The sequence below is a fragment of the Artemia franciscana genome, chromosome 15, assembly GCF_032884065.1.
Source record: "Artemia franciscana chromosome 15, ASM3288406v1, whole genome shotgun sequence".
Classification (NCBI taxonomy): Eukaryota; Metazoa; Arthropoda; class Branchiopoda; order Anostraca; family Artemiidae; genus Artemia; species Artemia franciscana.
In genome coordinates, this window is record NC_088877.1 from 30,669,182 (window position 1) to 30,683,368 (window position 14,187).

The 14,187-nt window shown below is 34.5% G+C and overlaps 1 protein-coding gene and 1 long non-coding RNA gene across 3 annotated transcripts in view; one reads left to right on the forward strand and one right to left on the reverse strand.

The window, feature by feature from the left end:
- Positions 1-202: 202 nt before the first annotated feature.
- LOC136036332 (uncharacterized) lies at positions 203-10,663 on the reverse strand. The gene is made up of 3 exons (XR_010619704.1): positions 10,545-10,663; positions 3,941-4,212; positions 203-664 (listed from the first exon to the last, which is right to left on the reverse strand). It is a non-coding gene; the product is annotated as an uncharacterized LOC136036332 (long non-coding RNA).
- A 108-nt stretch (positions 10,664-10,771) lies between these two features.
- LOC136036323 (pseudouridylate synthase 1 homolog) overlaps positions 10,772-14,187 on the forward strand; it is a 39,320-nt gene continuing 35,904 nt past the window's right edge. Inside the window, exon 1 of one of the 2 annotated variants that reach the window (XM_065718478.1) lies at positions 10,772-10,898. In XM_065718478.1, the coding sequence (XP_065574550.1) occupies positions 10,892-10,898 (7 nt within the window). In that variant the 5' untranslated portion in view covers positions 10,772-10,891. The remainder of the gene's footprint in view (positions 10,899-14,187) is intronic. The other variant, XM_065718479.1, reaches the window with a different exon arrangement.

Sequence of the window (14,187 nt, forward strand, 5' to 3'; positions counted from 1 at the left end):
CATAACCACAATATCACTTTTCCTTCATGGCATCCCTTCTTAAAAGGGGATGCTTAAAGTTGAAAGTATACAATAGTTGTTCGTGTATAGTAAGTGCTCTTCATAAATTGTTTTGATAAACATAGTTATGTATTTATTTTAATTTTCTCTATCTTGTACTCCGTCCCTATGAACTATGCCTAGCTCGAAGAACAACAAGCAGTTTGCAAGAATACAAAGAAACAATATTTTATTGATTAAATTTATATTAAAATATAAAATATAAAATGTTGTTGTATGTTGAGTTAGGAAGAGGTTCTTTGGCAGGAGCAGAGGCCACATAATTGCACAGCTTCAATGAGCAGTAAATTCGTTAGGTGAAGGATGAGCAAAAAATTGAAGCAAAATTGATTAAAAATTTTTTGAGGGTTCTATTTTTTTTTGGTAAAATATAAAAAGGGGAACAAAAAAAAATATACGCAAATTTTACTAAGATTCTATTTAACTTGAGGTTTAGAACCCTTGTTTTTTTTATTTAAACTTTAAAATTATAAGAAACCAGTTCTGCTGCACTGTCTTTTTATGTAAATATAAGCGTCTATACACAAAAAGACGAATGCAACAGAGAACAGGCTTTTACAGAGAAATTTACTTTCCGAAATTTACTGCCCAGCTACTTCATTATCTAGAAAAGAAAAGAGAAGTCAATCATTTGCAGACAATAGACAATATGTTTTTCCGAACTAAAAAATTTATAAAAGGATACATTTTGAAGACTGGCTAAATACATTACAAGAGCGAAAACCTCGAGATGGTTGCGATGTCTGGTCAAGACCTTTTTTCTTCACATATAATTATGCTTGCTATTAACAAATCCTTTTAGACTTTCCTGGAACATTTTGTGATATAGGAAAAGCACAGATACAAATGTGTTCCTAAAGACTGAATTAGTCAATAAAAGATAAATGCTAAATGTGAAAATGAGCACTACCTAAGGAGGGGCGGGGGTAGCATGGATTAGTTTTTGGCGGAAAAGAAATTTTCTGGGCAAAAACTTACATGGGTAGATAAGGTGTGATTTAAAAAATTTACATTTTCTAAGAGCCCCACGGAGATAAAAACCATCGAAAAAGTGACGAAGAACTAATATATTATACAATATATATATATATATATATATATATATATAGCTAAGCGTATTTTACTTATTACCAATTCTGGCACCCCTTTTATTGAAATCCTTGGAAATCAAATTTAGTGAGGTCTTCGGGGATGGTGAGAAGGGTGGTGAACTGTATGAGAGTCAGGAAGGTGTACTACGTGTAACAAGGTCGTAAGAAAGACGCATTTGCACTATCAAGAACGGCTCAGGAGCGACTAGGGCCCAGCGGCCACGGGGCAACTGTTTTGAGACTAGCATTGCTAACTGATTGTGCGTGCAACTGTTGTGTGACCATGGCCTTGAGGAAGTGAGGTCCAACCCACGAGGCAAACTAGATGTTACTGGTTTCCAATCAGTCTAAAACCGGTTCCGAATGAGACCCCAGTCATGGTCAAAGTTGCGTTGCAGTGCTGTCCCAGACATTTTCGGGAGCTACCGCGTTGATATTGTCCAATTACTTTGGCTCTCAACATGTCAGACCAGGAATTAAACATGAAAGTAGACTAAAAGTAGACTAATATCATGATTGTCAAAATGGCTAGTATACAATAACTGAGCAGCTAGGGGTTTTAAGTTTAAACTTTAAGGAGAAGGTTGAGAAGAAAATCGAACTGAATCATAAGAATATATGTGTATCCAGGAAGTCAAAAGAGCACATCTGCAATATCTTCGTAATTTCTAAGGGTATTAAGTTGAAACCTTCAATCATTGGTGAGGATGGTGTCGAACAAAATCAAAGTATACTATATACACCTAAGTAGTCGAAAGGGCGCGTCTGCAAAATATCAAGAGCGGCTAAGAGTATTTAGTAGACGCTTTCAGAGGATGCTGGGGGAGGATTCTAAACTAAATCGAAAGACACTATGTGCATCCATTTCGTCAAAATGATGAACCTATAATATAACAAGAATTGCTTTAGAGTATAAAGCTGAAACCTTCGGTGCATGTTGAGATAAATCCCGAACAAATTGTCAAAAGACAGTTGTCAAAAGACAACATGCCACGAACAGCTTTTGATATCAAGTTTAACTTTCAAGGAATGATCAGAGAGCAAATTGAATTCAACGATAAAATACTATGTTCCTGAGAACAAATCCTGCTCTTGTTGTATTTCTTCTCTCGTGAGTCAAATACTCCGAATTCCAGGTAAAATAAGGGTGATAAAACGAGTTAGTTTAAAAAAAAATCATAAAAGTGTTCAGGGCTTAACTTATTTACACTTTGAAAAACAATAATCGCTAGCTGGTAATCACGTAGCTCGCTTATATTCAAAATATCATTATTTCTAAAACACTCCGCAGTATTCTGAAAGTTTTGAAATTCTGCTATGAGACGCAGTGCTTTGTTTTGTATTATTTGGGTTCTTTTATAATTTCTCACGAAATTACTTGCCCAAACAGAACAACCGTGCGTGATGTAAGGGTGAACAATAGCACTGTATAACAATTTGACAACTGCTACCGGGAACACTTTTTCCAGCCTCCTCATCACTCCCAATCCTCTAGCTGCTTTTGCCGACACTATTTCACCCTGCTTCTTCCAAGACAAATTACAATCAATATAACATCTCCAGAGACTTTCATATAACATCTCCTTCTCAGGAAATAACAATTTCCTGAGATTTTTAGCTTTGAGAAAGTTATTTTGTGGAAAAATTTTTATTGATTACTGCTAATGAAAAATAAACAGAAATTAATTTAATTTTTTTCCATAAACCATGTTTTCCAAAGAAAAGTAGAGCTAGATTAAGCCAAAAATGGGTAGAAATAAATTCAAATAATTTTTTTTCTATTTATTAATTGTGAATTGTGGTAGTTTCACAATTGCAAAATAAGAAAACTAACTTGTAAAATTTGACAACGCTTTCACCCGCAAAAACTCAAATAATAAGAATTTATTGGTTCAACCCAAAGTCAACTATGCTTTCAAAGGAGGTAAACCTTCTTAAACTTTTCGTGGCGATATGTTTTAAACTTATTTTTCATGATTTTTCACCAATATTTTTGTCTTCATTTTTTTTTTTTTAATTTGGCGGCCGTTACTGCCAAAAGTGGTAGAAGTTAATGTGGAAGTTTTTTCAACAAAATGGATTTGCGCTTTTTCTTAAGTTTTTAAGTTTCTTATGGCATATAATTTCCTCTTTATCCCTTTCCTTAGGGCTTCTCAACGGAAATAAAATAACACAACTTAAACAAAATTCTCAAATTTGGGAAACCCGATTTTCTGAGTAAGGGAGGGTGGGTTATTTTCTGCAGGGATTATTCTTCGGAGGGTATTCTCTGGGGGATTATGTTTCACGGAGGGTATTTTCCGGGGTAGGGTCGGTATTTTTCACGGGGTATTCTCCAGGGGGGAGGGTATATTCCACTTGGAGTATTTCTGGGGGTGGTGGTAAGCGACTATAGCCAGTACCCTATTTTAAAAATGAGGCAAATTTTCTCAGGCTTGTAACTTTTGATGGGTAACACTAAGCTGGATTAACCTTACATATTATGAATCAAAATAATAAGCTAATTTTTTGGTGTATCTATTGATATTTAAATTCTGCTTTCTAGATTTTTGGTTACTATTGAGCCGAGTCACTCCTTACTTACACTTCTTCACCATGAACTGTTGGACTAGAATAAGTCCAGGTTGACTATTCCCAGTCATTTTTTTTTATAGGCCAATACAATGTTTTACTATTTCAACCTTTCTGCTGTTTCCAACTGAAACCCCTTTAGATATTAAAACTAAAGTACAGATGAGTGAAAAATATTAAATAGCATACAGACAAAAAAAAAGAAAAGAAAAACTCACTGCAAATCATGACTTCACCACTGGGTTTAATTCTTTGGACCGCTCCAGTAATCTCGTAATCTTGACTTTCTGATTTTATTTTTCGGACCAAATTTTTGAACCAACAATCAAACTCTCCTTCTGAGTCTGAGTCTGGGCTACTATTTTGCAGAATATCCATGCATCCCTCATCCAAAAATCCTTGACTTTTGGATTTTTTCGATTTCAAGTTTTTGACGTTCGATTTAGCAATTTTATACTCATACAACTCGGGAGCAATATCAGCATCAAAACTAAAAATGATAAGTGGATAGTATTAGAAACAGAAGGGAAAAAGTGAGTTTCATATATGATTTTGAGCCAAATCGCAAAACACAATCAAAACCACAAAAGAAGAAAGTAGAGAAAAACGTATGAGAGAAACAGGAGGGGGAAGTAGAGAGCAACATATAAGGGAGGAGGGTGAAGCATAAAGCTAAAATAAAACAATTGAGCACTAGTAGTAATGTATCAAATCCTACAACAGAACTATTAAGATTCTATAGGTATACAAGGCAACGAAATGACTGATAAATATGCAAAAAATAGCAGCAGCACAACCCCTTGATTGTGTAGAGGGAGATGAATATAAGGAATTGAGATCAATCAGACAAGGATTGAAACAAAGAAGATTTGGAATTTTGAAGGATTTAATCCACAATCAGCTTGTAGCCCAGAAAAAACATAACCACTTTGATAGTAAAATTTATAGTAAGTTGAATAGGAGAAACCGTAATGTGTTATTCCGTTTTTGATCAGGTCATTTAAGTACTAATGCTAGACCATTCAGGATTGGGAAAATTGATAGCCCTGCTTGTAAAGCTTGTAATTTGCAGAATGAGACTGTAAATCACTATCTAATTGAGTCTTTTTTATGAGAGACTTAGAAGGGATATGAGAATTTTATACCAAAGAGAAAAGCTAGGCAGTCTCAATGTTAGTCTTATGCTTGGGATAGGGGTCAATGATGATGTTATAAGACTAGAAATGATAATGATGTTTTTGAATTTTGTGAAATTAAGTGGTAGAATGCATGATTTTAGATAGGATTTTACATTATATTAATTATAAAAAAATGGAAAGGATTATTTTGATATGTTCTAGCATTAGGGAATAAATATTGAAGAGGGTGGATGGGAATATATTGTTTGTTGTGCATCATTTCTATATTATTGTTTGTTGAAAAAAAAGGCAGAGAGAAAAGAGATTATGAAGTTTGTTTCAGACTGCCCCATCAATAAACAAAGAGATAAGTGTGGAACAAGGAAGATTGTCTCAACAGAAGTTTCTAGAGGAGACATTAATAATTAACAACAACATATCAGAATTGGAAGAAACAAAGGAAAAGTCTACTTCCTTTAGTATCTCACAAAAAAGGGACCAGCTGCCTTTGGAATCATAATATGATGATGGACCCAGAAACAAATCTATAGTTGAGAAAGAGTTAGATGAAATGTTATACCTGGTCTGGAAGTTAAATGTAGTGAAAATCAAAGTGTCTGGAAAATTAGACCAGATGTACTCTATTCCTTTTCCAGCTTTGTTGCTACCAGCTAATTGTTCCCAGAGAGGGATACGGGCATTAAAATCGCCTGATAGTTCAGATTCCAGGACACTTTGGATGTCCTTGCTCTCGCATGGGTTATATAGTGATTTTATGGCAAGATGATTACCATTAGCTAGGGTAATTATTATACCTACAACATCAATTTCATCCCAGTAGATAATTAAAAATTGAATATGTAGGATTTAATCATGAACAAAGATGGCAACACCCCATCCCTTTCTATTATTTGATATATCTTTCCTGTAGCACTTGTACCCAGACATTTTGATTCCCTTGAACTGATCCAGATTAGTCTCTTGTAGACAAATACTCACAATTCTATTATCATTTGCACATTGGATAATAGCAGCAAGTTTATTTGAATTTAAAGATAGGATCTGCACCTTAGCTAACATAGAAGAAGTTGAATAGGTGACATGCATGATACTTTGACAGAATTGATAATTCCTTTTGTTATACTTGCTTTTTTGGCTTTAGACATATTTGATTGGAAGATTTGGTCCACTTACACAACATATTTAATTAAATTTGTAAATATGAGGTCCAACTCTATCTTGCATAGTGTTGGCTTGATTAGAAAAATTTGGTGAAGTTGTTACTCTTTCAGGCCAAGATTCAGGATTAGTTCTAGGATTGTGGAGGGCTGGACTTCCTTTGACAACATTGGGTTGCTCCTTAACCAACTGTGGGATTGAAGTCTCAATAAGAGGTAGGAGTGCCTGATTTTGGTTGTTTTTAGGGATCTGTAGCCAGGGGTTTGGAGGAAGGACTAAATTCACTTCCTTAGCCTCATTAGATCTTGGAGCTGATGCCAATTTGTAGAGCTTGGCCAGCTCCATTGTAGCTATAGGGAAAGGAACATTTTGTTGATGGGCAATCCTTAAAATTTTAGCCCATTGAATGAAAAATAGACATAAATTGTGATGTTTTTTGATAATTATCATCACAATTAGTACATGTAGGAACTTCATACATCTACTTTCTGTATACAAGGAGTGATTATCAAAGCAATTGGGGCACCCTAATTCAGAGAAAGAACAGTACTCATATAAGTGACAAAGCATAAAACATTTTGAGCATCGGAGAGGCTTTTCTTAGTATATTTTTATGAGCTTTTAGCTGACCAAATTGAAAAACCAAGGCAATTTTTGAAAAAATGAGTATTTTTGACATGGTTTCAACCAGTCAGATGTTACAGATATTGCCAATTTTATATAGGTTAAGAGCTTTGCAGGCTTCATTTCTGTCTAGGAACATAACTGTAAGTGAACCATCTCTGCTTACATTCACAGTGGAGCTGCATCTTAACAGATTTGAAAAGATTCTTTCTAATGTTAGCAATATTTTTATAGAAAATTGGTCTTGTACTGTTCAAGTAAAAAGGATAATGAATTTGTCCTTTATCTCCACAGCTGGGACTGAGTTTGAGATTCCAATTATTTCAGAACTTGTAGAAGACTTTTTATGTTTCTGTTTTCTGCACACTGTCTGAAAATCATCATTTGGCTGGGTATCAGTCTTGGAGATTGGGGACTCTGATACAGTAATATTGGTATCATTTTGGCTATCATCACTAGATATTGGAGATACAAAATGGGAGTATCAGCTTCTGAAAGCCAATTAGATGACCAGCCCCCTTCCCTGAGGGGGCTAAAAGAAATTAGAAACACTGAGTTAAGCAAAATTTAAGTCTTCTACCACAAATAAACCTAGAGGAAAAAGCAAAAGAGGATAATGAATTTGTCCTTTATCTCCACAGCTGGGACTGAGTTTGAGATTCCAATTATTTCAGAACTTGTAGAAGACTTTTTATGTTTCTGTTTTCTGCACACTGTCTGAAAATCATCATTTGGCTGGGTATCAGTCTTTGAGATTGGGGACTCTGATACAGTAATATTGGTATCATTTTGGCTATCATCACTAGATATTGGAGATACAAAATGGGAGTATCAGCTTCTGAAAGCCAATTAGATGACCAGCCCCCTTCCCTGAGGGGGCTAAAAGAAATTAGAAACACTGAGTTAAGCAAAATTTAAGTCTTCTACCACAAATAAACCTAGAGGAAAAAGCAAAAGAATAATTCTCAAACAAAAGGAATATTTAAAGCCTTAGTTCCTTTCACTCAGAATATATATATATATATATATATATATATACTAATTTAGGAAAACAGTCTTCCTTTTCTCCTTCTGTCTCCTTTTTTTTTTTTTTTTTTTTTTTTTTTTTTTTTTTTTTTTTTTTTTTTTTTTTTTTTTTTTTTTTTTGTGTTTGTGCTGTAGCATTGGTGATTTCTCTTTTCATGATATATATATATATATATATATATATATATAATTTTATTATCAATGTAACTCCCTTGGTTCAATTCTACTTTTGCCAAGATATTGGGGTAAATATATGACTGTCCATATTATTGATTCACCAATAAAGTGAACATACCACTCAATGTCTTTTTATGCTCTTTACAAACATCATAATTTTTTCTACCTCAAACTCAAATTTAAGCACCTTTTGATCTAATCTAACCTTATTATAAATAATTTTGGCACAGAGAGAATGTAGTATTATTTTGTCATAAAAGGACTGATAACTCATACTTTAATTGAAAATTTTGTCATTTTTTAGAGCTCAAAAAGTGCCTAAATTTAAATATTGCAATCAAAACAATTATTTTATTCATAATGAGCATAAAAAAAGGTATTGAGTGGCATATTCACTTTATTGGTAAGTCATTAACTTGGACAGTCATATATTTACCAAAATTGGAGATATAATAAAGAGTAGAGCTAGCCTACTAACATTGGGTAAAATTCTAGCTTATCTATTTTTTGCTATCTTGGAAAGGGGTTAGGTCACAAAAATGAACCTTTCAGGTATAGGCCTACCAACAAAAGTATTTCCTGTGAAGGTACTTTGTAGCATCTATATCCACTCCTTCTCCCATTTAGAGGGCAGTGACCTTTAAAAATCCTTGTGCTACAACAGTAAAACCCTGCAAAACAGATCTTCTGCTTAAAAGAAGAATATAAATACATGAAAATTGTTTTCAGCAGGAAAGGCTATCCTTTGCCACTTTTATTGGAAGCTCCTTTGGCAAGAAATTTTTCATGATGTGTATTAAATTATACTCTTAACTGCCCCCAAATGCAATGCAATCCTTGACCAGGGTGACTAACCACCAGTTTATTAAGCTAGCCATCAAATTGCCTCTTACCCATGACTATGTAATGACAGGGTGAACATGCCCAAAAACTACAGAGAAAAATTGAATATTTTGTATGAAAATCTTGCAAAAATTTCCCATATTTTTATATTTTCCTGAATTTTTCAATTATGTTAAATACTTCAATTTTTCCAAGTAGTATGTAAGGATAGCCTCTCTTTCAAAACTTTGTATTTCAAACTTGAAAGCAGCAAAAATTCAAGTATTCCTGTCATCAGGTAGTTGGTTAATGAAAATTTTTGTGAGGAAAAGTTAATTCTAAACTAGATGGTTAACAGAATTGTTTCCAGGACAACCACTTTTTCCAGCTAGTTGGAAATGGAATTGTTTTCTGCGGCAAAGTTTTTCATCAGTTAGTTGGTTAATAAAAAAATTTCTGGGGAAGTAACTCAACAACTAGATTGTTAATAGAAGTGTTTCTGGGGAGAAATTAGTGTTCAACTTACATATTAAAACAGAAATTACAAATTACTTGAGGTTTAGTTAAGATTTGAGTTGGACTAAGAACAGCCCAAATGGAGTGTGTGTCTGAAAGCTCAGGAACCAGCATTAACTTGGCATCCCCCAAGCATTATCAGTTCAGACTAGAACTTCATTTGTAATTATTGCAGGGTTAGTGATAAGAAGAATTAACCCTCAGAAGAATTCCTCCATGTTGCACTATGCTATTTGCATGAGTTTTCTCAGACATAGGCCTAGAAAATGCAGGCAATCTGTTTTGATATGTATTTACATTAATGAATAGTTTTTATACCATGAAAATGAAGTTGCACAAAATTTATATTTTCAAACTTAAAAAGCAGCAAAAGTCAAAAATTCCTAAAAAAATCTGCAAAAAAAAAAATAGATAGTTAACTGATGACTTTCTGGTGCAATGTTTGTTTCTAGCTAGTTGGAAACAAAGTGTTGTTGGGGAGAAATTACTTGTCAACTAGTTTATATAAGCCTATATGCTATTTTTTTCCATTTGTCAAAAGGAGGTTTCCCAGCATAGGCCTACTCAGATCTAGGCTACCTCCATCCAGACTTATACATAGCCTATGTGTCTTCTAAAATTCAGACAAACTGTTAATCTAGCCTATTAAAGTAGCTTATAGGCTATCTATAGCTTTGATTTAGATTTTTACCAAAGCTAGTTGATTAAGGAAAATTTTCTTGTGAAAAGTTACTCATCAACTAAATGGTTGGCAGAATTGTTTCTGGGGCAACCACTTTTTCCAGTAGGTTGGAAAAGGAAATGCTTTCTGGGGAAAAGTTTTTGGTAGTTCTAGTTAATTGACTTCCTGCTATCTCAGAAAGGGTTTAGGTTTGGAAAATGAAACTTTCAGGGATGAATCTACAGACTGAAGTATGTCCTGGGAAGGTATTTTGAAGCAACTAACTCTACTCTTTCTCTCTCTAGAGGGCCCTGACCTTTAAAAATATGTGTTATAAAAGTGAAACCTTTCAAAATAGGCTATATTTTCTGCTTAATCGAAGTATAACAAAATTGTTTTCAGCTTCATAACTTTACCCAACTCCATTTTATAAGGTTTTAATACATTCCTTAAATTTTGACAAAAAAAAAAACATTGATATGGGTCAAAATTCTACTCAAATAACAGAAATTGCATTTTCAGAACTAAAGGCAGAGAAAGTATAACAGTTCAAAATAGGGATGAAACCTTTTAACAGACAGTGAACAATATAAAAATTTCAATAGGGCACAATAGAGTTAGATATTAGAAAACCTTCCAGAGACCATAAAGCCTTCGACTGTTTCCTTCGTAACACTAAATTATAAATGTTATACTTACAAAAAAAGATTATAAGAGATAATTAAGGGATAATTATGTGGCGTCCATTATTTAGCTCCTTCAGATTGATTAAAGTGGTGAATTATCTGTAATGTGCTGTATCCCCCATGGTAATCATCCCCGTGTTCTTTTACTTGTCCGATTACTTACCCGACTAATCCAAGGGTTTTATGAGATGCACATGACGTCAGAGAATAGTCGGATTATCCCATCGAACGCCAGGATTACTTGCTTGCGGGCTATAATTAGTCGACGTGGAATACACCCATGTCTTATTTTTTGAAAGATAGATTTCGCTACAAGACCGTAAAATTCAAATCAAGTAAACGTGTTTGAATTCAAGATTTATGAACTGTAAGTCACCCTTAATTTCACTTAAAATCTAGTAGTTGCTGGTATCAAGCCATGGCTATTTTTACAGAAAGACAAGACAGACAGTCTGGATGAGGGGTAAATCTGGCATAAGACCGTTTTTGTATTGTGTAAAATGATGTCATTTCACTTGTTGATAGATAGCCTAACTCTATCATCTATGCATCCATACATAATTCCTTGGGCGTAACTAATGTAGATATTCATAGAACTAAAGGATGAAATATTGGATTAATTTTGGGATGACTTGTGACAGACAATGTTCACTGGACTTTTATGCAAAATGTGGACATGGATTATGTTTTAGTTTTAGTCCACTTTGATTTTGTGCAAAGGAATGTGTCAATGTAACATTTTTTGGAAAAATTTAAACTATAAAAATCTCATCGCATTTTGCCTAGCAGAATTTAGTGTCAGCTTTTACTTTTAAAACAATTGTTTTACCAAGTTGTTCTTGTTTAATTTTAAATTTTTTAAAAATTCAGAATTTATGTTTTTCCCCTTATAAAATATGCACTAGCCTATACTTACTCTAATACCCTAGTCTCTCTCTTACCCTCATTAGAGAGGGGCATAGTAGCAAAGGCATAGCCTAGGCCTATTGCTAGTGTTAGTTCTAAGCTGATATAATGGTAAAATATTGGATTTATTTAGTTAAACTTGCACAAAGTCTCAGTTTTGACATAGCAACAAAGTGGGAACAGTACATGTTCACCTTGTACATCCTGTCTAAATATATTAATATTTTTGCTCACAAATAGAAACTAACCCTGCCCCCTGCTGATGGTTCTGTGAAGAGCCATAAAACAAAATCTTCAAGAAAGTATCCAAAGATCTTCTGGGAAATGATATTTTGAAGCAACTTCTACTCCCTTCTTCTCCCTCCAGAAGGCACTGATCTTTGATAACCCTCGACAATTCTCTGTCATAAAAGTTAAACCTTGTGAAGTAGATCTGTTCAAAAAAGGAAAAAGGAAATTTTTCCAAGTCTTGGAATAGTCCCAACTTGTAGGCTATAGTTTTGAATGTCTCTAAATCTATTTCTTAAATTTAGAATGAGCCCTTGACAGGGCCTAGTACTATGCTGAAGTAACAAGAATTGTATTTCCAGTAACTTAAGTTAAGGAAATAAAAACTCAAAGTAGAGGTGAAACATTTTGTCAACATTCAGATAGGTATACTGCTGCTTTTGATTGCCTTGTCAGAGAAAAATATCAAGGATTACAGCTAAAGATAGAGCACCACAGGATCTTATCAACATACTCCAAAGTAAATGCATGGATACTGAGTCCTTTATCCACATATTGGGCACCAATACTCCCAAGTTTACAGTTGAGTCTGGTGTCAAGGAGGGATGCCTCCCATTGTCCACATTATTCAACTATGCAATAGACTGGATAATGCATAATGGCCTGAGCAACCAAAGGGGAATTTTCTTTGGTTCATTAGATGGCTCTCTTCAATCACTGACAGACTCTAATTTTGCAGACAATGTTACCTTGAGGGAAACAACAGGCATTGCCTTACAAGACATGATTGATCATGTCTCCAAGACTTCTAGGTGCATTGGGCTTACCATAAACAGTTCCAAGACTTAAGTGATGGCTGTCAGCCATTATGCTCTATATCAAATAATTATCGACAGGAAACCAATTGAAAACATCAGCAAATTCAAGTACCTTGGGTCTTTTTAACATCACATGGTAAAGCTGGTAAAGACATTTCTGCCCAGATATCAAATGCTTTGGCAGTCTTTGCCAGTCTGAAGATGGGTCTATGGGCTGGACATGAGATTTTGTCTACCTAGAGATCAAAAGTCAGTGTCCACCTAGAATATGTGTAAACTATGCTATTGTATGCCTGCAAGACATGGTTGCTAAAGACTGTTGAAGCTAGAGCTCAGGACATGCTTGATCTCTGCTGCCTTCACCATACTCCAAATCAGCAGATGGTCTATAATTTCCAATGGCAAAGCAAGAAGCTGCTGTGGCCAGGCTGGAGAGCTGTTCTCCATCATCAAAAGATATTGCCTCAAACTTCTTGGCCATACCATCCTGAAGACAACATCAGGGAGGACAGATGAGAAATATTTGGAAAAAAATTCTAAAGGATCTTAAGCCATGGGAAGACCTCTGTAGGCATGGCAGGAGATGGGACAAAGACTGGTTGAAGATTGCTGGGGAAGCTGCAACTGACAGATCAAAGTAGTTGTCAGACATTATTCCAAAGTTAATTGGTGTCAGGTAAGATGTTTCTTTATGTGGTTTCTGCTAAAAGAAAGAAGAAGACCTGCCTGGGGTAAATGTTGAATACTTCATACGAATGACCTAGAATTATGGTTAACATACCACTTGATGCCTTTTTACAGCCTTTCCAAATGTAATAGTTAATAAAGTAGTTATATGTGTATTTTTGTCCTACATCCAGTCTTACAAGCCAAATTAGCAATGCTAATAATGTTGCATGCCTTTCTTGTCTTGCAAAATGTCTTTCCAAATTACTTATTTTGGGTGACTTTAACTTACCATGCATAGATTGGTGTGTCCAATAGATTGGTGAGTACAACTCAGCCAAGTCTGTCTTTATTTATAGTGGATAATCTCTAATTATACCAGCATATTGATAGGCCAACTCAAGCCAGAAAGGATGCTGCTCCATGTATTTTAGACCTTGTTATTACTGTAGATGATTTTTTGAACATAGATTTTGGACCACCTTTAGGTGAAAGTGTCAGAGGTATAATTGTATTAATGCAAATTATGAATCTGTGAAGGATTTTGTTTTGTCTCTTAATATAGTGTTTGTGTTAAAAATTGTTCAGGTGTCTCCAGATTTGGCTTTGAATTTCTGAAAGAAGTTTAAAGTGGTGTAGAGAGAAATATGCTGCATTGGTGAGTAAATGTTTTGACCATAGAAGAAAGCCTAAGCTTCCACATCAAATACTGGAAGTAATTTATGAAAAAAATAATCTTTGGTGGTCTTATATTAATTCACCTAATAGCAAAAATAAGCTACAACAGTCACAAAGCCAACTGCAAAATAATGTTAAATGGCCCATGTATGTAAGAGCAAGAAGTAGGGCTACTGAGCTGCTTAGGGCCAATCATGTAGAGGTTGTGACATGCATTATTCAATCTAGTACTACGTCACTAAAAATACTTTTGAAGTATGCAAATAGAAATAAACCAAACCTGGCACCCTTTGTAACAACATTCACCAATCCAACTACACAATTAGCTATTGTTAATAATTTGAAAAGGCCCGCATTTTT